The sequence below is a fragment of the Anolis sagrei genome, chromosome 2 (genome assembly GCF_037176765.1).
Source record: "Anolis sagrei isolate rAnoSag1 chromosome 2, rAnoSag1.mat, whole genome shotgun sequence".
Taxonomy (NCBI): domain Eukaryota; kingdom Metazoa; phylum Chordata; class Lepidosauria; order Squamata; family Dactyloidae; genus Anolis; species Anolis sagrei.
In genome coordinates, this window is record NC_090022.1 from 181674004 (window position 1) to 181698610 (window position 24607).

General features: G+C 38.2%; 1 protein-coding gene across 3 annotated transcripts in view; it reads left to right on the plus strand.

The window, feature by feature from the left end:
- Window positions 1-24607, plus strand: part of CEP112 (centrosomal protein 112) — a 308982-nt gene that overhangs the window by 258725 nt on the left and 25650 nt on the right. For all 3 annotated transcript variants that reach the window (XM_060763065.2, XM_060763067.2, XM_060763066.2), the window contains one exon: window positions 8441-8530. In XM_060763065.2, coding sequence (XP_060619048.2) covers window positions 8441-8530 — 90 coding nt within the window. The remainder of the gene's footprint in view (window positions 1-8440; window positions 8531-24607) is intronic.

Consider the following 24607-nt stretch of genomic DNA (forward strand, 5'->3'; position numbering starts at 1 on the left):
TTAATGATCTGCTCCAGAATCTTTCCTGGTATTGATGTCAGGCTGACTGAATGGTAATTATTTGGGTCCTCTTTTTCCCTTCTTGTAGATAGGGACAACATTTGCCCTCCTCCAGTCTGCTGGGACTGAATTCTCAAATATTATTGCCAGTGGTTCTGAAACGACTTCTGTTAGTTGCTTCAATACTCTTGGGTAGTTCCTCTGCCCCTCGAGGCTTGCATTCATTTAGAGTTGCCAGGTATTCCTGGACTACTTCTTCACATATTTTGAGTTGTATTTCCTCTATTGCCTCTTCCACTCCATAATGTTCAGGTTGAACGCCAGTCTCCTTTTGGGAGAAGACTGAGGCAAAGAAGATGTTGAGCTTTCCTTATCCTCTGTTAGTATTTCACCACCTTCTCCATTTCCTTTTTCTTCCTTTTTCCAACATAACCAAATAACCCTTTTTATTGGTTTTAATCTCTCTGGCAAACCTGAGTTCATTTTGTGCTTCAGTCTTTTGGATCTTTTCCCTACATGTGTTGGTTATTTGTTTGAATTCCTCTTTGGTGATGTCCCCCCTTTTCCATTTCTTGTGCATATCTCTTTTAAATATTAGCTCAGTTAAAATTCTTTGGACATCCATTCTGGTTGTTTTACACTTCTCATTTTTTTCTCCCTGCTGGCACTGTTTGCAATTGTGCTTCAGTATCTCACTTTTAAGAAATTCCCATCCATCATTAACTCCTTTCTCTTTTAGTATTCCTGTCCATGGAATTGCTCTCAGCATTTCCTTAAATTTCCTGAAGTGAGCTCTCCTAAAGGTCTAGAATGCATGTTTGACTTTTACTAGTTTCACTCTTCCTTTGTATCACAAACTCCAGGAGCACATGGTCACTCCCACCTAAGGATCCCATCACTTCCACTCCATTGACCAATCCTCAATGTTGGTTAGGATCAGATCCAGAATATCAGATCCCTTTGTTTCCTCCTTTACTTTCTTGATAATAAAATTGTGTGCAAGACAAGTGAGGGATTTGCTGGACTTTGTACTCTTGGCAAAGTTTGTTTTCCAACAAATAGAGTAGTTGAAACCTCCATTACTACTATATCTCTTATTTCTGCATGTTTGGTCATCTGGCCGAGGAAGGCTTCATCCGGTTCTTCCATCTTACTTGGAGGTCTATAGTAGACCCCGCTCTACTACATCTTTTTCAGTCCTTGTTCCCTTAATTGTTATCCAGATGCTCTCAACCTGGTTTCCAGGATTGAGGTCTTGCATCTCTTAACATGTGTAATTATTTTTGACATATAATGCTACGCCACCCCTCTCCTGTTTGGTCTATTTCTCTGAAATAGGCTACATAACTCTCCTTTGTTACATTCCAGTTATAGGACTCATCCCCCCAGGTTTCAGTTATGCTTATTACATCGTAACTTTTTGTTGTCTAAGAGTGTCAGTATAAGCAAGTATTTGCCTTTGGTATCGAAATCATAATCGTAATGGGGATTCGTGTGCTGTACTGTTTATCACTGTTGATCCTGTGTAGCATTTCATACCTTGCATCCATCCTGTTCAAAACCTTTGTTCACATTAAGATCCTTAACACAGAATCAATACAGATCTAAAGACTTACATTTCTTCTTGACAGGTAATGGTGTCAAAAAGAAATGTAAGTGTATTTTTGAAACAGCATTGGTTGTATGATAGCAGACTGTTGATAGAGTGATTCTTAAGTGCATAGTGTTTGGGAAGCTGAACAGCTCAACATGGTGAAATCTCATGATTTTCCTGGATATAGCTCTTGTTAGAAAGCTTGGAGTACTGTTGAAAAGGGTATGGCTTTTCTATTCCATTCTATTTATATGTGTTTTTCTTCTCTCTTTCCTTTTATATAAATAGGAGACATGGAAAAAAAGAGTAAATGCTGAGATAATTAAATTGTTGCTGAGAATTTAAGGGAAATGAAGTTATTCAGTAATCAATTATATATTGATGAATGGATTATTGCAAATGCCAAAGTTACACAATGTACACTGACATTGATATTCCCATCTCTAAATGGAATATGTTGTAACAGTTGGAGAATAAATTATTTGTGTTCTAGTCTGACAGCTATGATATTATTTTCATATCATTATTTTAAATATTATTAGCAGGGCTCTGTGTGAGTGTTTTTGTCTGATCTGAATAATTCATGATAAAATAAAACTATATGTAGTATTTTTCCACTAAAATTTGCAACAGATTTTATACTGAATGTTACTTTTGATTCACATTTTATTCATATCTATCAAACAAACATGTGAAGGAACCCAAAATTCTGCAATTCGTGTGTCCTGCTTTGAAGTAGAACAATCAGCACCTTAGTCCCCTAAAGATGAACCTGCAGATATTTCAGGCTAGTGCAAATTTGAGAATGTGTTGGTTATTTCTTTTTAAACTTTCACATGGTATTAGGAATGGAAGTTGTAAGCCCCATTCTTTCCTGAGACCCCCCCCCCCCAGCTGCCGCCTCCCGTGCCTACACACGTAGATTTGATTTGAAATTATAATGCACCAAGTACATGACTTTAAATTCCATGACAGGGTAACCTTGCCGAAGCAAAGCAGGTATTGGAATTATCTAAAAACTTGTTAAGTGGGTGCAAAATTTTGGTAAACATATACAAATGGAACAATGGAAAAGCGTCTAGACAAAAAGTTTTAAATTTACACTGAGTAATGACTTGCAAGAATTGTTTAATAAAATGATGTATAGATGATGCTGACACTAGAAAAGATTACTAAGATGTATATCATATGTAGTGGCAATATTAAAAGACCCAGAAATACAGGGCACAACTACATACGATTTCAGAAGAAATTTTTAAAGTCAAATTTGAAATGAAACCTCAACTCTATCTGCTGAGAATATTAGTTTAACAACTCGATAGAAAACATGGAATGTTATTGCTATACATGATAACAGCAGCAAGAATTGCCAACACTCAAAGATGAAAAGACTGTGATTCCATCAGAAGACAATTGGCCTATAAAAATAAGCGGACTTGTGGAAATTGATAAACTTACTACATTAAGGAGAAATCTCTAGCTACTAACTAATGGCTGGGACCATTTATTGCATTCATCCAGCAAAGATGGGGCCAAATCTCCATCACTTTTTTTGGAATAGAAATATGTTACTATATTGATGTCAAAATTTGGAGTTTTTCTAAGTCCTGTGGATACCAAGTGACGCCTGGCAAGCTTCGCTAACCACAGATGGCACAAATCAGGAATTGGGAACTGAAAATCTCACCAAACTGAAGGCAAATGACAGAGACTTTATTCAATTTGCACAAAAGGGACACTTGTACAACACGAATTCTTGAAGTGTACACGTGTGTAAGCATAATCATGAGCAGACATATTTATATACATAAATTTCCAGTTCACTGGCATTGTTCCATCTTGACCCCCCCCCCCCCCTTTACCTGATTGGCTGGTGCCAGTAAGGTGACTGGTGTTCTCCTGGGCTCTGATTGATTGGGAGGCGGGTTCCAAGCTGGCGCATGACCTGATTGGAGGAGGCAGTGGTGACATAGCCTGGGATCTCTTCCCAGCTGGACAGGGAGGCACCAAGGCTTCCAAGAAACTGATAGAGGTGGTCCAAGGGAGGGAGGGGACTCCAGGGGCTGTGCCAACCCTTGGGTGGGTGGTGTTGAGGTGTGGAAAACAAAGTGAAGTCCAAAAGTCGATCTGACAGGATTATGCAGATATCAGTCAGAGAACTCAATGGGAGTTGTTGTCCCAGACATCTTTCCTTGCCAAGAGACAAAGAAAAGGTCTCAAAGATGTATACTTGTTGATGGGATTGCAATCACAGTTTCATCCTGGGCCTTTGTCTTGTAGATAGGGGAACTGCTGGGCAGCTGGTAGCTGGATTCTCATTGAGATCCAGGAAGGTCCTTTGTCTCATAGATTAGGTCCCATCTGTGGTTCTCACAGGGCATGGTAGGGACATCTAGAATTGCTCAAGAGAGGTTATTGGGGTTCATAGGTTCATATACATTTGCTTTCATTTTATAGAGTAATAATAATAATAGTTAGATAAAATACCAAAGAGAGTTCATGTGGTGCTTGGTATAGACTCATAGAGAGAGAAGAAGGGGCTAAAGAGTGAGCCTGAGAAGAGAAAGGTCATTTGCTATATTTGTTTATATTTTATCACCTCCCCTTGTATTCATATTCGCAGAAGAAAAGAAGAAAAAATAAATAAAAGATATATAGAGAGATACATAGAGATATACATAGTAGCATGTGCTTGGGTAATAGAAGTGTTATGGATACACTTTAGCTGTCCAGCTTGCTTCTTCACTGTGAAGGAGGGAGAGGATCAGCTTAGCTATCTCCGCTGAAGCTGTGGCGATCCGCTGGAGTGGACTGGCTCAGGTCAAACAGAGCCGGGGGTGCATGCAGAGACTCAAGACTATGGAGCGTGGGCTGCTGGTGGATCTTTGGGAGGCTTGGGGAGACTATGGGGATGGAGGCCATTACCAATTCATCTGACCTTCCGTCCCTGGGAAACTACAATTTCCACGGATTAGGGATGAGGGTCTTCGATAACAATATGAGAAAGGATGAACCAGTGGTCCCTTTTCACTAAATGGGTATAGAAAACTGAAGATACAACCACCAGACAGAGAATGTAAAACACTTAGATTATATGACAAAGATTATTGGTAGATTGAAGGTTGTTTTTTATATATATTTAGAATGTGGTCGTATTATTTAGAAAAAGTATTTTTTTAATATTTTGTTATTTTATTTTTTGTATGTTTGTATGTGGGTTTTGTTGCAATCTGTATATATGTGTGTGTGGAATTGTCTAGAAATTCCCTTTGTGTACTGCTTTGAGACCCTGCCATGGAAGAAAATCAAAAATGATTTCCGAGTCTATGAACAATACATCTTTCTCTTTTAAAAAATAAAATAAACCCTAAACCAACTGACCCACAAACAGGTAGACAAATATTTATCGTTTCTTCAAAGGATGACTTGGGTGTGCATCTACACTGTGGAATATGGGTGTCAGAGTCATTTTCACCGAGGACCACATCAGCCTAATTGTTGCCTCAAAGGGCTGTTCATAATTATAAGACGGTATAATGTAACTAGCTTTGAAAGCCTCACAGGCCACATAAAACGATATAACGAACTGGACTCCACCCATGTACTTTACATTTGACACGTGTGCTGTAGAAGGAAGGCAGATTGACATCACTTTTACTGCCATGGCCCACTGCTATGAAATCATGGGAATTGTGGTTTCACAACGCCATTAGGCTTCACTGTCAAAGTATGGTAAGTATGGTACAAAAACCCTTTGACCTCTACACAATATAGCAATAATATTGTGGAGATGAAAGGACAGCAGACTGTGCTACAGACCTTTCTTTGTTGCAATCCAGACCTGTCGTCTTTGGGCAATAAATGTTAGTTTGTTGCAACACATTTTATGATGAATTTCCATTATGAGACATTGTGTGTGTATGGAACTGGGAAGATCTGAAGCACTCTCTTAGTGTTGATAAAAGTTTTTGGCATCAGAACATGTTAAAGCTTTATAGCCTTAATAGTTTTAAGCTAAGTCTTGGCGTCACTTCAAACCAATTATGCAAGATCTATCACAAGTGCTTCTCTTATCTTATCTGAATAGCCATTTTATCCTGTAAATGATTTAAGCCAACACTATTCCGTTATTGTCTAAAAGAGATAGAAGACTATTCTCATGAGGTGGCATGCTGTGAATTCTTTTCAATGGCTTTGCATTGGCTTGAAGGTTGAGCATGTTGAGCAAGAGGGGATAGTATGCCATAAATGAAGCATGACCCGTGTTTGTCATTGGATCCATTCTGCATACCCTGGTGGATCTTGAAATCTCTTATGCAGAGACCCATTTCTCTCTTATACTAAAAGTGTGTCCTTTTAACATGTAAGAAGCTGCCCTATTACAAGTTTGTGCATTGAAACACCTTGTTCATTTGTGCGTTTGCTGGCTGGCAGGAGCCATCTAGGCTTTCAGACAGGAGTCTTCCAGTCCTAGTTGGAAATTAAACCTGTGTATTTGTTACTGAGCCATCTAGGCTTTCTTACTGTAGAGGTGCCCCATTTCCTTTTGTTTCTGAGAAACTTGTTGTTGTTTGTGCGACTCCTGGTTGGAAGGAGTCAGAGCTGGGCCTCCAACAGAAATGCAAGTCCAGCCACTTTTGAGAAGCTGCCATTAGATGAAGAATATTTCAATATAAAACAAGATTTATCTATTTATCATGTCAGGAGCAAGCCAAACACTTGTATTGCATTTTTAACAAACCAAAAACAACACAAAGTTTGCAAGCTTGGTAGTTGATTAAATGTCCTTTGACCAGTAGCTGGCCACTTGGAGTGCCTCTGGTGTTACTATAAGAAGGTCCTCCGTTGTGCATGTAGCAGGGCTCAGGTTGCATCGCAGCAGATTGTCTGTAGTTTGCTCTTCTCCACACTCGCATGCCGTGGATTCCACTTTGTAGCCCCATTTCTTAAGGTTGGCGCTGCATCTCGTGGTATCAGAGCGCAGTCTGTTCAGTGCCTTCCAAGTTGCCCAGTTTTCTGTGTGCCCAGGGGGGAGTTTCTCATTGGGTATCACCACTGGAGAAATTACACTGTTTAGCCAGTATTGCACCACCTGACATCCGCCGGGAAGTAGCAGCCAATAGTGAAAGGACCAAGGCAGTGACATCTCCAGCTCATCCCCTGTTTAGGCATCAGCCAGCACGCCAACGACTTAAATCAAGAAATAGTTTTCTAAGATCTACAGAGACACTCGCTGGAACACCTCAGCAAGTGAGAGTCCAAAAGTGGCAGGCTCAAACCCAGAACCTCAATCAATAGCTGATAAAACAAGATGCAACATGTAGGCACTTTCTCTTCTAAAACAACAGCTTAGATTATATAAATGGAGGGAGGGGAAGAAGGTTTGTTATGTTAACAGTTGAGGATCATTGGGTTTTGCCCTTATTGAAGGCAATGAAACTAAATTTTGGAATCTGTGAGCTTACTATCTCAATTCCACCTAAAGTTTGGGTTGCCTATTATGGGCACATTTTAAGAAGTAATTTAACTATCCAACATATTATGATTCAGAGATCTGGCAGATTTCCTGAATGACCATTGGTTATTTCTGCTGTAATAAAAAAAAATATTACTACTGCATTTCAAGGTTATAAAACCACAGGAGAAGATATGATTCCTCCTTAGGTATTCAAAATAGATATCAATTGATGTCTCTTTTACTTGCAAAGTTATTTAAATATATTAAATCAACTGGTTACTTTTCCTTTGGTGACAATCGAGGATTATAATGCCAATTTGCAAGAGAGAGGCATCAACAATTCCTTCAAACTACAGATTCATTAGCCTTTTAGAAGTGGCTTCTAAACTTTTTGCACAAAATCTTTCAAACAAGCTTCTGCAATGGGACTGTGATCAATATATTGTTCATAAGGAACAAGCAGGTTTCAGGGAGAGGTAAAAGTACTCTGGACCAGGTCTTTATATTATATCACCTTATATGTAAATTTACCAGCGGCTTAAACAGATTTATTTGAACAGCTTTTGTTGATTTTTCATCGGAATTCGATTTTATAGACAGCCACAAATTGGCTAAAGCAAACATTGATAAAAGACTGTTCTCAACAACAGGACTGCATTCTGGCACTTTTAATGTATTTTTTATATTATTTGATTCTGAAATTATCTCCCCCTCATATTTCTATCCAGCTATTAATAACTTCAATATTTCCGTTTTACTTTATACTGATGACTTGGTTTTACTATTTTGGGGCACAATTGGCCTTAAGAGAATGTTATCCCAATTTGGGTGTCTGTGTAAAAAATAGCTGAGGTCAACTATTCCATAACAAAAATGTTATTTTTGGAGGAAAATTCCAAAATGCATGTAGACAATTGATGGACATCAACTAGAATAGGTGCACTAATTTCAGTACACCCTTGGAATCAATATTTTGATACAACCAGAATCCCATATGCCAGATTTAAAAAAAAATACTTTAGAAGAGAACAATAATTTTCAATAATCCACATAATTTTCTTCTCAGCTCCTCTCAATAGATACAGATTAGGATAGAGCAGAAAATAGAGATAGTGAAAAGCCTTGTCTGTAAGCTCACAGGAGGTTGTTGTTATTGTTATTGTTGTTGTTATTTTCTTGTGTTCTGCCAGCTAAATGCTACCTCTACTTTTAATTTAGTGTAATTGCTTTTCGTTGATTTTTGTTGCCGCTTCTTGGACACATCGGGTAACTGTCATGGAGAAATTAGATGTTATGTGACTTCTGTCACCAAATGTGAAATTTATCCAATATTTTTAAATCTCATCTTGAGCTTATTCCCATTTGTTTTGTTTTTTAATTTGCTCCAGGACTTGCAAGATGAAATTGAAAACTACAGCAGTCAAGTTCGCACTGCAGAGAAGATACTACAACGCAAAGATCTGGAGACTCAGGAACAGGTATAATGTCCTTGCTAGATATATTTCTATTCTTGGGGAATGCCAATGATATGAACGTTCACATGCACACTACTGAAAAACCAGAAGTTAGGAATATTACCCTTTTTTCCTAATTAGGGCATTCTAAGAGTTGTGGATGAGGGTGAGTGAAAAGTAACTTTCAGCATCTGTAAAAACACCTCTTTCCCATGTGTTTCTTTAGTTTTTACTGTCAATATGCTTCATTTTTTATTATTTGTTTAAAATATTTTTGTGTTGTCTGCCAGCCAACAGAGCTCCCGAGGCGATGAACAAATAAAAACTAATTAAAACAATACAAAGATTGAAAAAACATTTTAAAATACATTTACATACTCTTTAAAAACAATCCTACAATTCATTTTTGAAACAGTTAAAACAACCATTTCAAACATTGAATGCCCTGTGGAATAATTCTGTTTTGGCTCCCTATCAGAAGCTTAAAAGAGATAGACTATTCTAACATCCTCAAGTAAGGAGCACTGCAGTTGAGGCATCGCTATGGATAAAGCCCTCTTCCATGTAACTACCAACCTGACTTCACAAGATCACTAACTCCACAAATTACTAATTCAACTGTACCCTGAGGAAAGGGTTTTTATCTTTCAGCTCACTATTATAAGTTGTTAAATGACATTCATTTATTTGTAAGTGGCAATGTGGTATGCAGCATATTTTCAGGTGAGTAATTTTAAAACTTTTTAAAAGAAATATGCATTTGCTTAATGTTTTATGTTTGACTACATAATGTACTTACTTTGTTCTACTGAATGTTAAAAGTGAACCATGATTTCTTCAGATAATAGCACTCGACAATTGACACTGATGCAGACTTGAGTCTTGCCCTAACAAGTTCTCCCCATCTTCATACATGAAGGCGGGGATTTAATGCATCTGCATACAGTTTTGAACAAGCCATATTAAGCTGGATATTGAGGGAGGTGGGTATCACTACAGTTAGTTGCTGCACTTTGTTGTTAAACCTTGGCCTGTCTGGACTAGCTGTGGTTTGAATAGTTTACTGTATTTGGACATAGTAAGAAATTGCACATTGTTCAAACTGAAACATAGCGTTTACATTTGTTTCTTTCATGCTTGAAAGAGAGGAGGAAAATATGCAAGCATAAGGTGTTTCACTGTCTTGATGATAAAGCATGGTTTAGTTGCGAGTTTGCATTGATGAGAATTAAAACACTCCATTTAAAAAAAACATGATGATAATGTAACTGATAGGTTTACATGCTTTGTAGATGACTAATTTAAGCTATTCTTTAAAAGATGAGAATGTCATGAAAAGGCATACAGAATATTATCCTGAGATCTTAAGGCTTCAGTACAGTATACACTAATCAAGGAGTAAACCTGTCAGATACATGGGATGTAAGTTTGCATAGTTATGTGTAGATTATGCCGCATAGGAATAACTATAGTGTAAGATAGATACTTTTGAGCTGTGGTGCTGGAGGAAAGTGCTGAGAGTGCCTTGGACTGCGAGAAGATCCAACCAGTCCATCCTCCAGGAAATAAAGCCCGACTGCTCATTGGAGGGAAGGATACTAGAGAAAAAGTTGAAGTACTTTGGCCACATCATGAGGAGACAGCAAAGCCTGGAGAAGACAATTATGCTGGGGAAGGTGGAAAGTAAAAGGAAGAGGGGCCGACCAAGGGCAAGATGGATGGATGGCATCCTTGAAGTGACTGGACTGACCTTGAAGGAGCTGGGGGTGGTGACGGCCAACAGGGAGCTCTGGCGTGGGCTGGTCCATGAGGTCACGAAGAGTCGGAGACGAATGAACAACAACAACATGACAGCCTTGGTTTAGTCATCTTGTAGTTAGAGTTCAGGATAAGTTTGTTCTAGGACCCACTGCTTTGTTTTGTCTTTTTTTTAGCAGTCACCTGTGTCCATAAAACTCTTTATCGAGTGACCATGTTTCAAAATAATGAATTTTCTTTCTGTCAGATTTCTTCACTGTCCAATGTTTCAAATACATACATGGAAATTGGAAATATTATCACTATGAGCAATCCTGGTCTTTACACTTGATCTTACATGGTTCCCTCATGCCTACCTTTCCAAATCTCTATCTTCCTTTGATTTCTTGACTCTGTATTCACATCATTTTGGTTAAAGAATGATCCAGTATGTTGGAAATCTTTTTCACGGCCCACTTTTTTTCACTGTCATTTTTATTTGCTTAATAGTAAGGTATAGTTCTACTTTTGCACTTTCTTCCTTACCTTTCATTAGGAGTCATTCCAAGTTTTTGCTATTTTCTGCAAGTAATTTGGTATCATCCATATATCTTAAATTATTGATATTACTTTCTCCAATTTTCATGTCTGCTTCCTCTGAGTATAATCCTGTATTTTGTACAATAAGTTCTGCATACAAATTAAACAGATAGGGTGATAAAAACTTGGCCTTGCCAAGTTTCTTCATATTGTGACCTGATAATGGTCTCTTGTCCAGAGAATATGCGTCAGGGCAAGGAGATGTTGTGGTAACCCAATTCCTTTTAGAGTGAAACATAACGTCTCTCATCCAGTCAGCCAAATGTTTTGTTGTTATATATAAAACATAAATTAAGGTGTTTTTTTTCCTGGAAATTCCTTGATTATACTATTATCCAACGTGTGTTTGCTATATTTTCCCTACTGCCTCATCCTTTCCTGAGTCCAGATTTTGACAGCTCATATTTCTTGCTCCATACATGGTAAAAAAAACTTTTTTTGTAAAACTTTCAGCATCAAAGCAGTTTTGTGAGTTTTACAGAACTTGACTATGCATAGTACTGATTGACTGTCATGTCTGATCCTTCCTTCCCTGCCTTGGAGAATTTTTACCATCTTGCACAAACTTTGCTATTCAGAAGGGGAAAGTGCCATATTAGCATTCATGCTTCTGTTTACTACACATATTAACTTTGTCTATTTGTTTTGCTCCCCTTGAAACATGTTTAAATGTTTCTGGATGGAAATAAAATTATTGTCAGTAGCCACTAAGTACTAGTCCCTTGCCACATCCACAGAACCATTCCCCACTATTGCTGTATTTCATAGGGGGTGGCAATACATTGGTCAACAACTCAGTGAATGCATTCTAGGACACAGTGATTGCTGTTTTTATTGAAACACAACTTTGTGCATTCTACTATCAGGAGACCAGTGTGATTTTTTTTATTGTCAGTTGCTTTCCTTTAATACAGCACCATTTCAAATGTCTGGTGTATTCACAGGAAGAAATGGAAAATGAAAGTTTGAATTTTGAAATGGTGCTCTGAGTCAAAGCACATGTTTTCTGTCTTCCTGATTCTATTTGTCACTCTAATGCGTGGACTTTACCCATTACAGAATGACATGGGGATTTTGCATGAAGGGGTCACTTTAAAACCAGTCTGCTGCGATGCAGTTCCTTGACCTTATTCTTTTCTATATGTATGAAGTAAGACTTGTGTGTAATGTGACTCAACTGAAAAAAACGGATTGTGCTCAGTTATTTTGTTCTCTGAATGGAAGAAATTTGAATCTTCAGAAAGATTGTTGCATTTTTTTTAGAAGGAATCCTTCAGAATCAACAGGAAGAAACTACCAAAATGAAGAGGACTGTATCATTCAGGAAGGACAATTACTCTCAGAAGCAGATCCTACAGATTGGAGAATCTGCTCCTGACAGTACAAAAGTTCTCTACGTAATGGATTCCTACATCTTCCTAAAATTGTGGTGAAAATACCCAAAAGAAAGCAAGGAACAGAAGATTCTGCAGCCAGGGAAGGAACCAACTTTACCACTAACTACATTAAAAATAAAAGGATGGTCCTGATGGTAGGGAAGTCATTTCTTATGTATAGAGAGACATCTGTGCCAGACTGACAAGATAAATCAGGAAGTATGCTATCTCTCAAGTTCATGTATTTGAGATGTCACTGAGAGCTTGCTAAAGCTTATCAAAAAGTCAGAGCAGTGCCCCTTTCTCTCTCCCCCCCCCCCCCCCCCCCCGTGGTCCCCAACAATACCGGAAAGAACATCCTTGACTACTTTACTTCAGACATTGAAGCCCTGAGAAAAAAGGGAAAAGGTTAAAGACCTAGTCGATAATCCCTCCAATTCTACCAGAGATCACATAGGGACAAGAATACACTGCAAGTAAATGACTGGCTATACAGATTATTTTGAGGAGGGAGGCTTGATATCTAGGACCATGATCTTCACTACATAGATGAAAGACGGGATATACCTTGTCCTTTGTCTTGCTCCCCACATGGCCAAAACAGGGGGAAGTGCCTATAACCTACATTGACATCTCTCCAGACCAAATTTCCAACAATAGACACCATGCATGATACAAAATGTAGACCTGTGACTCCAACTCAGTTACCTTCCCCACTTTTTTTCTTTCTCGTGAGTGTTTTATAAACATCTTTTGCTGAAGAAGGCATCAGAGCATTCAAAGCTTGAATGATGTGTTTTGTGCATATTGGTTTACTAATAAAGTTATCACTCTTTTGTGGATTTTTAATTTTGTTTTATATGACTGGTGGACAGTGTCTTGAGGGCAGTAATGAAAGACAATGGACATCCAAAAGATTGGATTATATGTTTTTCATTGTGATTGTTTATCCTTGACAAGGTCTCTGAAGAACATCATGGTGGATGACTGTCTTGAAATGACAACTTCTATCGATCCTTAACCAAACCAGTTATAAAAATGCCAAATCAGAGCGACAGCAAGAGTACTAACCAGTTCCAGATCATTTGTTTAGGAGGAGATGATCATCATGGTATTTCTTGGGACTTTCCTCCGCCTTGTACCAAAAATTACTGTCTCAAAACCATGTTTATAAAGGTTCAAAGTTTGCCTTGGCACAGTTACAAAGAGCAGTTTTCCTGGTCTTTTACTAGCCTGCTTCAAGAGGGGGAAAAGTGCAGGTTTAAATGGCTGCTGTTTTTCATTAAAAGGAAAAAGTCTTGTGTTTTGATTCTATAAGAACAACAAACAAATGAACGAGACATGAAAAAATTGTTGTGTTTCTAATTAAAAACAGGAGGCTGTTTTTCATTATTTCTAGTTGGGTGGTATCTTGGTTCTCAGATTCATCTTGTTTTTAAATTAGACACATCTCTAACTTAGTGCTCTTGTCTGACAAATTCACTAGAGGGCAAGCTACATATTATACTGCAATCATGTATGATAATTCCTTGGTGCTTCTTTCTCTTGCAAAATAGGTCCAGAACATTAGTGGGGAGGAGGCATTCAATTTTCTCGATATAGAAGTAAAAATGAAGAAAGGAAGTGTTTTCTACCAGTCTTTTGGGTGACACGGCCTGGCCTAACTGTGGACATTCTATAGGAGAGAACAAACCAAATGGGCTTTGTTACACAAGGGATTTGTAGTTCAGCATGACTAAAGCTTTACGTAACACTAAATCTCAACTACATTTAAAAATACTAGCTTTCACCAGAGAGAGAAAGGGAAACCAAACAAGTACGTTAAAACTGTTGTTAAATTTAGAAAAGAACAAGTTGAAAAAGGCATCAACATTGCAAAGCATTATTACCAGACCAAACTGTCACTTCTCACACAAGCCAAACAAGTGTTTTGATTTTTTAATTAGATCATTGACGCAAATCATACAAGATTTTTTAGTAGTTATGAGAAACTTGCATTGCAGATTTCACTTAGAATGTTCTTCAAGTGTCCATGAATGTTTCCTGGTATTTTTTTAAAAAAATGCTTTTCTAATTATTGCATACATTTTAATATATTTAGATTTGAGGAACACATGAGTCTGTTGTCTGCCTTCCTGGAATTGTTCCATCTATCTGAAAACTGTCTAATTCGGCTGAAATCCTCTTGTTAGTCCTGGCTACAATTGACCCATTGAATAAGTGGAATTTATTTACATGTTTACTCATTATTCAAGTTTGATTGAACAGGTCTATTAACCAACAAACTGTGAATGGCAGTGGCTTTCTGGAGGATTTTAGGTTACATCTATTCCCATCCTGTCAGGGAGATGCCACAGCCTGATCAAAATAAGTGTTCTAAAAACAAAGGACACATGGAGACTACTTCCTCAGGAGTAACTCCATCAGTACCTTAAAACAGCTGCTCTGGGGGCTCCATATACTTGTAATCATTAGACCAGGGGTCCTCAAACTTTTTAAAGAAAGGGCCAGTTCATGGTCCCTCAGACTGTTAGGGGGCCAGACTACAGTTTAAAGAAAAAAAACATGAACAAATTCCTATGCACACTGGACCTATCTTATTTGTAATGCAAAAAAAAAATTGAAAGAATAATACAAAATTTAAAATGAACAATATACCCAACATAAATGTACCAATATTTCAATGGGAAGTGTGGACCTGCTTTTGGCTGATAGTCAAGTTAAGTACGGTTGTTGTTGTGAGCCTTCTTGTCACTTCAGACTTTGGGTGACCCCTAAAGTTTAGGGCAATAGCTGCATTCGGTGCACAGGCCTTAGTGTGGGGACCCTACATTGCTTTTTATACCTACCAATATTTATTCATGAAAGCAAGCAATTGCAGGGAATCCCTCTGTGCTAAAGAGGAAAGACATATATTAATTTATCAGTCCAGTGTTGTTGTACAATGATGTCAGATTAGTCGTATTGAATTCTGTTGATTTATTATCATAAGTAACTGAAACATTTAGTTAGAAATAGCTGGTAGATTCTACAGGGAGTAAAGACATATCCATAAGAAATATTAAAGTCCAAAGTTTTATGAAACAATGGGGAAAAACACTCCTACATAATGGAAATGTAGCTGTTTGTAGACATGTGAACTGCTGATCTGACATAACATTCTGCATAGATGGAGCTTGGGGACAAATACTATTGACTGACTGATTGAACTTTTAAAGCAGTCCAAGAACAAGAGTTCTCTGGAAGATGTACAGTGAACTAAAAATAGCACATAATAAACCAAAATTGAACCATCAGTAAAGAATGAAAATATTGCAGCACATAAAAACAATCTAACCAGTAACAAAATGCAAGAGTGATTATATCTAAAGGCACTTAAATTGCCAGTTAACTTCTCTTTAAATGCCTTAGTGGTTTTCTAAAGGCATTGCCTGTTGCTGACAAGAAGATGATGAGCTTGGGAGCATTTGTGACCACACCGAAAAAGCTCCCCATGTTGTAGCTCATTTGGTTGGGTACCTGCAGAGGTGACTCAAACAATAACAACAGTGTCTGGTTCTTTTAAAGCAAGGTGCTGCTGCTTTATTCAGGTAAACTTGTCTAATCTCATTTAAAACTTGGCCTAAAAACAGAATGGCAGTCACAGGTAACAGTCTAGCTACCTCATTTTGGTTAATGGCCCTAACTAATTTTGGATAAGCTTCCAGATAATTTTCAAAAGCAGTTTCACATAACTAGAAGGCTGGTTACTAGTTTATGAATGGTGGCTGCAAGGCTGTATCTGTTCTGATAGGATTAACAAGGTAAGATGAGATGCTAAATCCCAAAGGCTTCCTATCCTTCAGTGACAATTAGGAATCCAATAGTATCACCAAACTCTAAACATGGTTATTTAGGACAGGGAAAGCCAATTTGATGCCCTTAAGATGTTAATCCTGATCCAAGAGAACCAATAAGGTAACATTTCTGCATCATAATGACACAAGTAATCCATGTCTTAAAATCAGATTGAAATGAAGATAGAGAAAAGCTCAGCAGCTCCAGCAAAAATAGTAAAGATCTTTATAGTAACCTTTTTAAATTGTTCAAGACATTTATAAGAGGGTTGGGCAACTGTTGTTATTCATTCGTTCAGTCGTCTCCGACTCTTCGTGACCTCATGGACCAGCCCACGCCAGAGCTCCCTGTCGGCCATCACCACCACCAGCTCCTTCAAGGTCAGTCCAGTCACTTCAAAGATGCCATCCATCCATCTTGCCCTTGGTCGGCCCCTCTTCCTTTTGCCTTCCACTTTCCTCAGCATAATTGTCTTCTCTAGGCTTTGCTGTCTCCTCATGATGTGGCCAAAGTACTTCAACTTTGTCTCTAGTATTCTTCCCTCCAATGAGCAGTCGGGCTTTATTTCCTGGAGGATGGACTGGTTGGATCTTCTCGCAGTCCAAGGCACTCTCAGAACTTTCCTCCAGCACCACAGTTCAAAAGCATCTATCTTCCTTCGCTCAGCCTTCCCTAAGGTCCAGCTCTCACATCCGTAGGTTACTACAGGGAATACCATGGCTTTGACTAGGCAGATGTTTGTTGCCAGTGTGATGTCTCTACTTTTCATTATTTTATCGAGATTGGACATTGCTCTCCTCCCAAGAAGTAAGCGTCTTCTGATTTCCTGGCCACAGTCTGCATCTGCAGTAATCTTTGCACCTAGAAATACAAAGTCTGTCACGGCCTCCACGTTTTCTCCCTCTATTTTCCAGTTGTCAGTCATTCTGAATTCTTCAACTTCAGCCTCCAACATCTCTCATGATAATAGTGAGGTTTGGTGGGAGTCCTACAGGATCTGAAGGGCCACCATCACCTATTTAGACCCAAAGAGATTTCATGAAAAATTGATCCCAGACATTGCTTATAGTTTGTGAATATTTTTGAGAGAGTAAAGATAAATTCCAATATTGTTTTTAATGCCTTTAATGTCCATTTTGAAATACTGTAAATGAAAACTCAAGAAAAACTAGTATGTGGTGAGTTTTCTAGAAATAGTGAAATCCATTTTTTAAAAAATCTTCTCTTTCATTCCAAAGTACAAAATGAAAACAGAAGTGATAATTGCAAGAGAGCCATGATTCAATGGCACATTGAGTTTGCCAATTGAATGTTTATTATTCCAACTTGCTCAAGTTGATTTTTTATGACCGTTGGATGTTTACAATGTTCAGCCTAAGTTTTTGTATCTATGCCAGTTAAATAAATTTGTTCTAAGATAAACTATGATGCATCATTTGAACATTTTGGTACTAATCACAGGAAATATCTGTATGTCTTAGCATAAAGAAAATATGAATTGGTTCTGGTTTGGGATAAAGTGCATCATTAGAACAATAATCCATACACTAGCTGTCAGTCTTAATAGTTTAGATTGTGGGTTCTTAATCTGTGGTTAACAGACCCCTAGAAGGCCTATGAATGGATGTCATGGTATCCATAAATGAGGCAGAAAAATAATTATTATTTTCTTTCAGTTTTCTTCCTGTTACTTTAAATATGGCATTGAAGGACATCTGAGAACGGTCTATTTCTCATGAAATTCTAAAAGAGGTCTGTAATGCTACAAAAGTTAATACCAACTGCTTTTAGGTAACAGATACAAGAATCAGTCAGGCAGTTTAGCTTGGATCCATAGATGTACTGCATTAATAGGAAGACACCTCCAGGTATCTACCTAACTTCCCTGTCTCATTGTCCTCCTCTGTCTGCCATCACAAGCCATTCAAGGACATCCCAGGATCAATGGGCTAAAGCACAAGGGACCGCAGGGAGTGTGTGGAGGTGTTCTGATCTCACCCAATATCTTCAAATTGTTGGTTGCTTAGTCACCAAAGGAAAAATGATTAAAATCCTAAGAATGAAAGACATGGATAAACTGTCACTGCTCAAGGGAGGATTGTTAATAGGGCACAATTTATTTTTGTACAGTGGTGGGAATGAATTTCTGAACTATTTAAGACTGCCATATATTTCCAGCCGAAATATAAATTAGGTCTAATAATGCTAGAAAAAAATAATGCATAAATAAATGGCATGCAAAAATGATGCATTTTCAACATTTATTCACACACGTATCCACGTGTGAAACTGTTTAGTAACCTGTACATTCATTATAATATCCATTTTCTTATTATAGAACATGCCACTGTTCCTGCCACATTTTAATATAAGATGGCAACTTTGACTTGGCCATCTTATATCCTGGAATTTTTATTTCTGGAGCTGGTCACTGTTGGATTTGCTTTACCATTAGGATAACTGTGGTGCTTCATAACCCAAGTACAACTTCATCAGTTAGATGGATACACTGATATTCTTCGCTACAATTTCCTTGTATTTCAGAAGGCAGGCATCCTGAGAGGTTGTGAGGTCTGTTGGAAACTAAGAAAATTGTATTTATATATCTGTGGAAAGTCCAGGGTGGGAAAAAGAACTCTTGTCTGTTGGAGCTAGATGTGAATGTTTCAATTGGGCATCTTGATTAGCATTTGATGTGGCCTGGCAGTTTTATATGTAGCTTCTTACTGCCTGGGGGAATCCTTTGTTGAGAGGTGATGAGCTGTCCCTGATTGTTTCTTGTCTGGAGTTCCCCTGTGTTTGAGTGTTGTTCATTATTTGCTGTTATAATTTTAGTGTGTTTTTTTAAAAAAAAATAGCCAGATTTTGTTCATTTTCATGGTTTCTTATTTTCTATTGAATTTGTCTGCCAAGGCGTTAATGGTGCTTCTTTTTTGACTTGGTTAATGGTTGGAGTTTTAATGTAGGTATCTCAACACATCAGCAGCCATAATTGTTTCCTGAGGGCCTCAAAATGAGCTGGAATGTGGCATTATATCTTTGTATGGAGAAGAGTGTGGTTCCAACTCATGCTATAGACCAGGGATCCTTAAACTAAGGCCTGGGGGCCGGATGCGGCCCTCCAAGGTCATTTACCCGGCCCTCGCTCAGGATCACCCTAAGTCTGAAACAACTTGAAAATACACAACAACAATCCTTTTCATCATCCAAAAGCAGACCCACACTTCCCATTGAAATACTAATAAGTTTATATTTGTTAAAATTGTTCTTCATTTTAATTATTGTATTGTTTTCAAGTGTTTTTTTCACTACAAATAAGATATGTGCAGTGTGCATAGGAATTCATTCATGTTTTTTTCAAATTATAATCCGGCCCTCCAACAGTTTGAGGAACTGTGACCTGGCCCTCTGTTTAAAAAGTTTAAGGACCCCTGCTATAGACCTACCTAACTACTTCAACACGTGAGTCTGACTATAGCCTTTCAGTGAGCTGATGAAATTTAATTTCATACTGATTATAAATTATTTCACAAGACCTAGAATTGATCAGTATAAACATTAGGCATGTTTGCTGCCATGATGTATCCCAGAAGACCCCCAAGAGAAGGGTCTGTCTATGCCTTTGAGAGAGGGCTCCCCCACCAATGGAGTGGCCAGCACTGGAACTCTATCCCTAAGAATTGATCTCTCTCCTTCTTACGTGCAAATCGTTGCATAAGTTAGTGAATGAAAATGGTACTGCTGGCTTCACACATGGAGAAACATTTAAATTAATTAAAATTGATGTTTATAAAATACCCTCAGGGTTTGCATTCAGGATGTAGCTTTTCCTAGTACAAAATATATGAAGTCAGGAAATGAAGCGTATCTCTGCATGGTTGACATTTTACTTGATTGTTGGCTCTCACAGCAAGATGAGTCCTGATTACCAGATGGTAAGGTTAAGCAATGGGGTTGGCTATTACCATCGTCCTCTTTTTTTAAAAGAGATTCTCAAAAGCAAGTGTGTGCTAGTTAATAGATATAGAATTTTAAATTATGCTAAATTGTTCAATTGTTCAATTTTTTTTATAAATTTCCTTTTAAAAGGAATTAGTGAGGGCAGCAAAAACAATGAAACACCCATTATGTCCTTTTGGCATGGAGAATTTGTTTTATATGTGCCTTCATCTTCCAGTATTTGATTACATTTCTGTACACAGGTTTTAAATCCTCAGGACTAGGCCCTTGACATTCCAATGTTCCAGAACAGCGAGGACCCTAAGCAAATATTAAAATGCAGTAATTTTTGCCTCACATTTCTACTTTGTCATTACCTACTGTACTAGCAACTTTCAGTCCATTTTAGTTGTTGCAGTAACAAAGCCAGGTAGATTCAATTTCCTTCCATTTATCCCTTTTATATGTTCCTCTATTATTTTCTTACTCTTCAGTCAAATGATCTTTTATCATTCTTTGATAAAATCTAAAATACAGAAGACAAATTGGATGCTTTAGAACAATTAATTGCTAGTCCTTTGAAAGTAATGGCTACTTGCCCACTAATGCCATTTTAGATCTAATTCACAGATTGAAAGGTTACTATTCAACTGAAATACCAACTCAATTCAACTGAGCATCAAAAACTTCTTTTTCATTCTGTAACACTGGCTTTTTCCAGATTGCCTTTTGGTTCCTGTCCCTATCAACATCATCCATGCTGCCCATGCTTTGCTTTTTATAATTTTCTACAACATATCCTACCATGAACCACACATTAAACTAAAAAATATGCCAGTCAAATGTAGTGGATCACCAGCAGTTGTATTCCTTGTCCTGTTTGTTCCCTATTACTGAGAATTGTATGTTCCTTATGGTAGTAGTATATTGTTTATTTTTTTCAAAACCTTTCTGCACTCACATATATAGGATTAAAGGAACCAGGATAATCCTGTGGAGCACCAATAGAGCCTAGGAATATTCTTGCCACAGAGTGGCAGAACAGTGATTAAACTAGAATCATAGAATCATAGAGTTGGAAAAGACCTTGTGGACCATCCAGTCCAACCCCCTGCCAAGAAGCAGGAAAATTGCATTCAAAGCACTCCTGAAAGATGGCCATCTAGCCTTTGTTTAAAAGCCTCCAAAGAAGGAGCCTCCACCACACTCCGGGGCAGAGAGTTCAACTGCTGAACAGCTCTCACAGTTCGGAAGTTCTTCCTTATGTTCAGGTGGAATCTCCTTTGCTATAATTTGATGCCATTGTTCTGCATCCTAGTCTTCAGGGCAGCAGAAAAAAGCTCTGTATGACTTTTGCTTACATATTTATACATGACCGTCATATCTCCTCTCTGCCTTCTCGTCTGCAGGCTAAACTTGCCCAGCTCTTTAAATAATTCCTCATAGGGCTTGTTCTCGAGAGACCCTTAATCATTTTAGTTGCCCACCTCTGGACACCTTCCAGCTTGTTGACACCTCCCTTCAATTGCGGTGCCCAGAATTGGACACAGTGTGATTCCAGGTGTGGTCTGACCAAAGCAGAATAGAGGGGTAGCATGACTTCTCTGGATCTAGACATTATACTTCTATTTTTGCAGGCCAAAATCCCATTAGCTTTTTTAGCTGCCGCATCACATTATTGGGTCACATTTAACTTGTTGTCCACGAGGACTCCAAGATCTTTTTCACACGTCCTGCTCTCAAGCCAGGCATTCCCCATTCTGCATCGTTGCATTTTTTTCTGCATAAACGGAGTGTCTTGCATTTGTCCCTGTTGAACTTCATTTTGTAGTTTTGGCCCATCATCTCTCTAATCTGTTCAGATCATTTTGAATTCTGCTCCTGTCTTCTGGAGTATTACCCCTCTCTCCCAATTTGGTGTCGGCTGCAAACTTGATGATCTTGCCTTCTAACCCTTCATCTAAGTCATTAATAAAGATGTGCAGCAGAAGTGGGCCCAGGATGGAACCCTGTGGCACTCCACTTGTCACTTCTTTCCAGGAAGTGATGATTGATTGACTGAAAAAATCAATGTTATTCAGGACACCAGAAAGGGGACATTTTGACAGCTATAACTTTCCTTTCTTAAAAGAATGACATTGTGACCTCAGTCAAAGCAGACATAGCTACTAACATTGTGACCTCTACTGTGATACCTCCAAGTTTTGCTCATAACATTTGAGATAAAAGAAGACACCTCTTTCAATCTGGTTAACCTGGGATAGGTCTGACATGTAGACATTCACAACTGTGAAGAAGAAGAATATTGAGATTGACCCATGATTAGTTACAATGTTCTTTTACAATAGAGCACGAAATAGTGGAAATATGTCCTTACTCTGTGGAAATACTGCTCAACCATGTTTATTGTATTGTGCCAAAACTTTATGGCAGCATCATCAAGTGAAATAATACTAATGCTTAGTATGTTTTTTGGGATGTTTCGAGTGATGAAAGCTATTTATGTGTTTTATTTCAGTAATTTTAAAATCACCTCTAAGGTCAGCAGTTACTAACATTACCACCTTTTTTGATAGGTGAGGTGCTGAAGCTTAATAGGAAATAATAAGTTGTTGTTATTATTATTATTATATTTTATTGTATTTTATTTCTCACCTGCCTCTCCCCATGACTTGAGACAGGTTACAACATCATGAAAAATGCATAATAATCTAAAAGCATTCTATAAAATACACATGATAAAACATATTTCTACAAAAAGCATATAATACATCAATATTTGTCGTCAAGATTGAGCAAGCTTGTATACATGTTTGATGTCACATTGGTTTTTTTTATTTTTTGTTTTTTTATTATTATTATTATTATTGTCGTGTCAGGAGTGACTCCTGGTGTGAGAGAATTGGCCGTCGGCAAGGACATTGTCCAGGGGACGCCTGGATGATTTGATGTTTTTATCATCCTTGTGGGAGGCTTCTCTCATGTCCCCGCGTGAAGAGCTAGAGCTGATAGAGGGAGCTCATCCGCCTCTCCCCAGATTCAAACCTGCGACCTGTCGGTCTTCAGTCCTGCTGGCACAGAGGTTTAACCCACTGCACCACTGGGGGCTCCTTGTAAAACATTGTAAAACAAACTAACATATTCATGGAATACAAGATATTCGTGAAATGAAGACTATGATAATTAGTCAGAACTTTTCTTCTCAATTATTTTTCAAGTGAAAAGACAATAAAGTGAGGAGTTGTTTTGGAAGCAATAGAAGAATGCTAGAGAAGCAGACAGTAGTTATAAAGAGGTTAACATTGAAGCTTAACTTTGGTAGTCAGGTACTTTCTCAGAAGTGTACAAAGGTGAGCACATAGCTGTCAGAACAAGAACAGATAGCTGAAATGATTTAAGCAGCTGGGAAGAGGAAGTGGAAAGAGGAATAAGAAAGATAGACAAGGCAGGTAAACAAAGTTGAAAGAACACTAAGTAAACTTGGTTTAAAGGGAGAGGGAGGATTTTTGATAAGAATATGGTTGTGCCTGTGTTCCAGCATGTCCTCTGATTCCAATTACTTGTAGTCTCCCCTCTAGAGAACAGCAAATTAAAGAGAGAGTGTTTCGTTTTACACAACACAGTAGATAACCTTGTAGCACTGAGATGGTTATAGAAACAATTGGTAGAATTGGCTTTTTTCATCCAGAGCGTGGATGAGCTCCCTCTGTCAGTTCCAGTTCCCCATGCGGAGACATGAGAGAAGCCTCCCACAAGGATGGTAAGACTTCAAAACATCCGGGCATCCCCTGGACATGTCCTTGCAGATGGCCAATTCTCAAGTCGCTCCTGACACTTTTTAAAAAGAGGATACAATTGATCATTAATAATATGGAGTTGGAGATTCAGGGCTGTATCATTCTATAAAGAGAAAATTAAATGTGTGAGACAGCAAAGCTGGATATTGTAGGTGAGCAGGGTGAGGAGGGGTAGATTCCTGATAGCCCTTGATTCATGCAGTGGCCTGTCCAGAAAGTGACGACTTTCTCATCTTGCAGACTTGGAAAAGTTCCTTTTGGGACTACAAGATACACAGCTGGCATATTGTCTGGTACTCCAAAACAGGAACTTACTTATCTCTAATTCCCATATAAATCCTTGTGTAGGTGTTTAATTAATAGAGGAAGCAAACCACTTCTGACAGTCCCGCCACTTTATCTCCAGGGTTGATCTATTGTACGTGGGAACTGTCTGCACTATGGGTTCTGTTCATTAGCAAGAAGCAGAACCCTGAAAGTGCAGGAGACTAAGTAGGTAGCTGGGAAAAGCAGAGATATTTTTCTCCTACACCAATGACAGAATACTTATAATGTAAGCTGGAAAAAACGTGCTAGCCCTACAATTGACATTTCAGTGAGAAGGCATAGGAAATGTGTGGAGGGGATATGATAGAGAAATGAAACTGTTTACGATCTAGCTAAGTGGCTTTCCTTATGGCTTTGTATCAGAAGATACAAAGAAATTAGGCATTTCTGAATTGGGAAGAATTTTCCTTAGTGTGTTCTCATGAGCCTTTCATATCATCACTAGGCAGAACAACATGGCAAGCTGGAATCCGGGTGTAGGTGGTGCC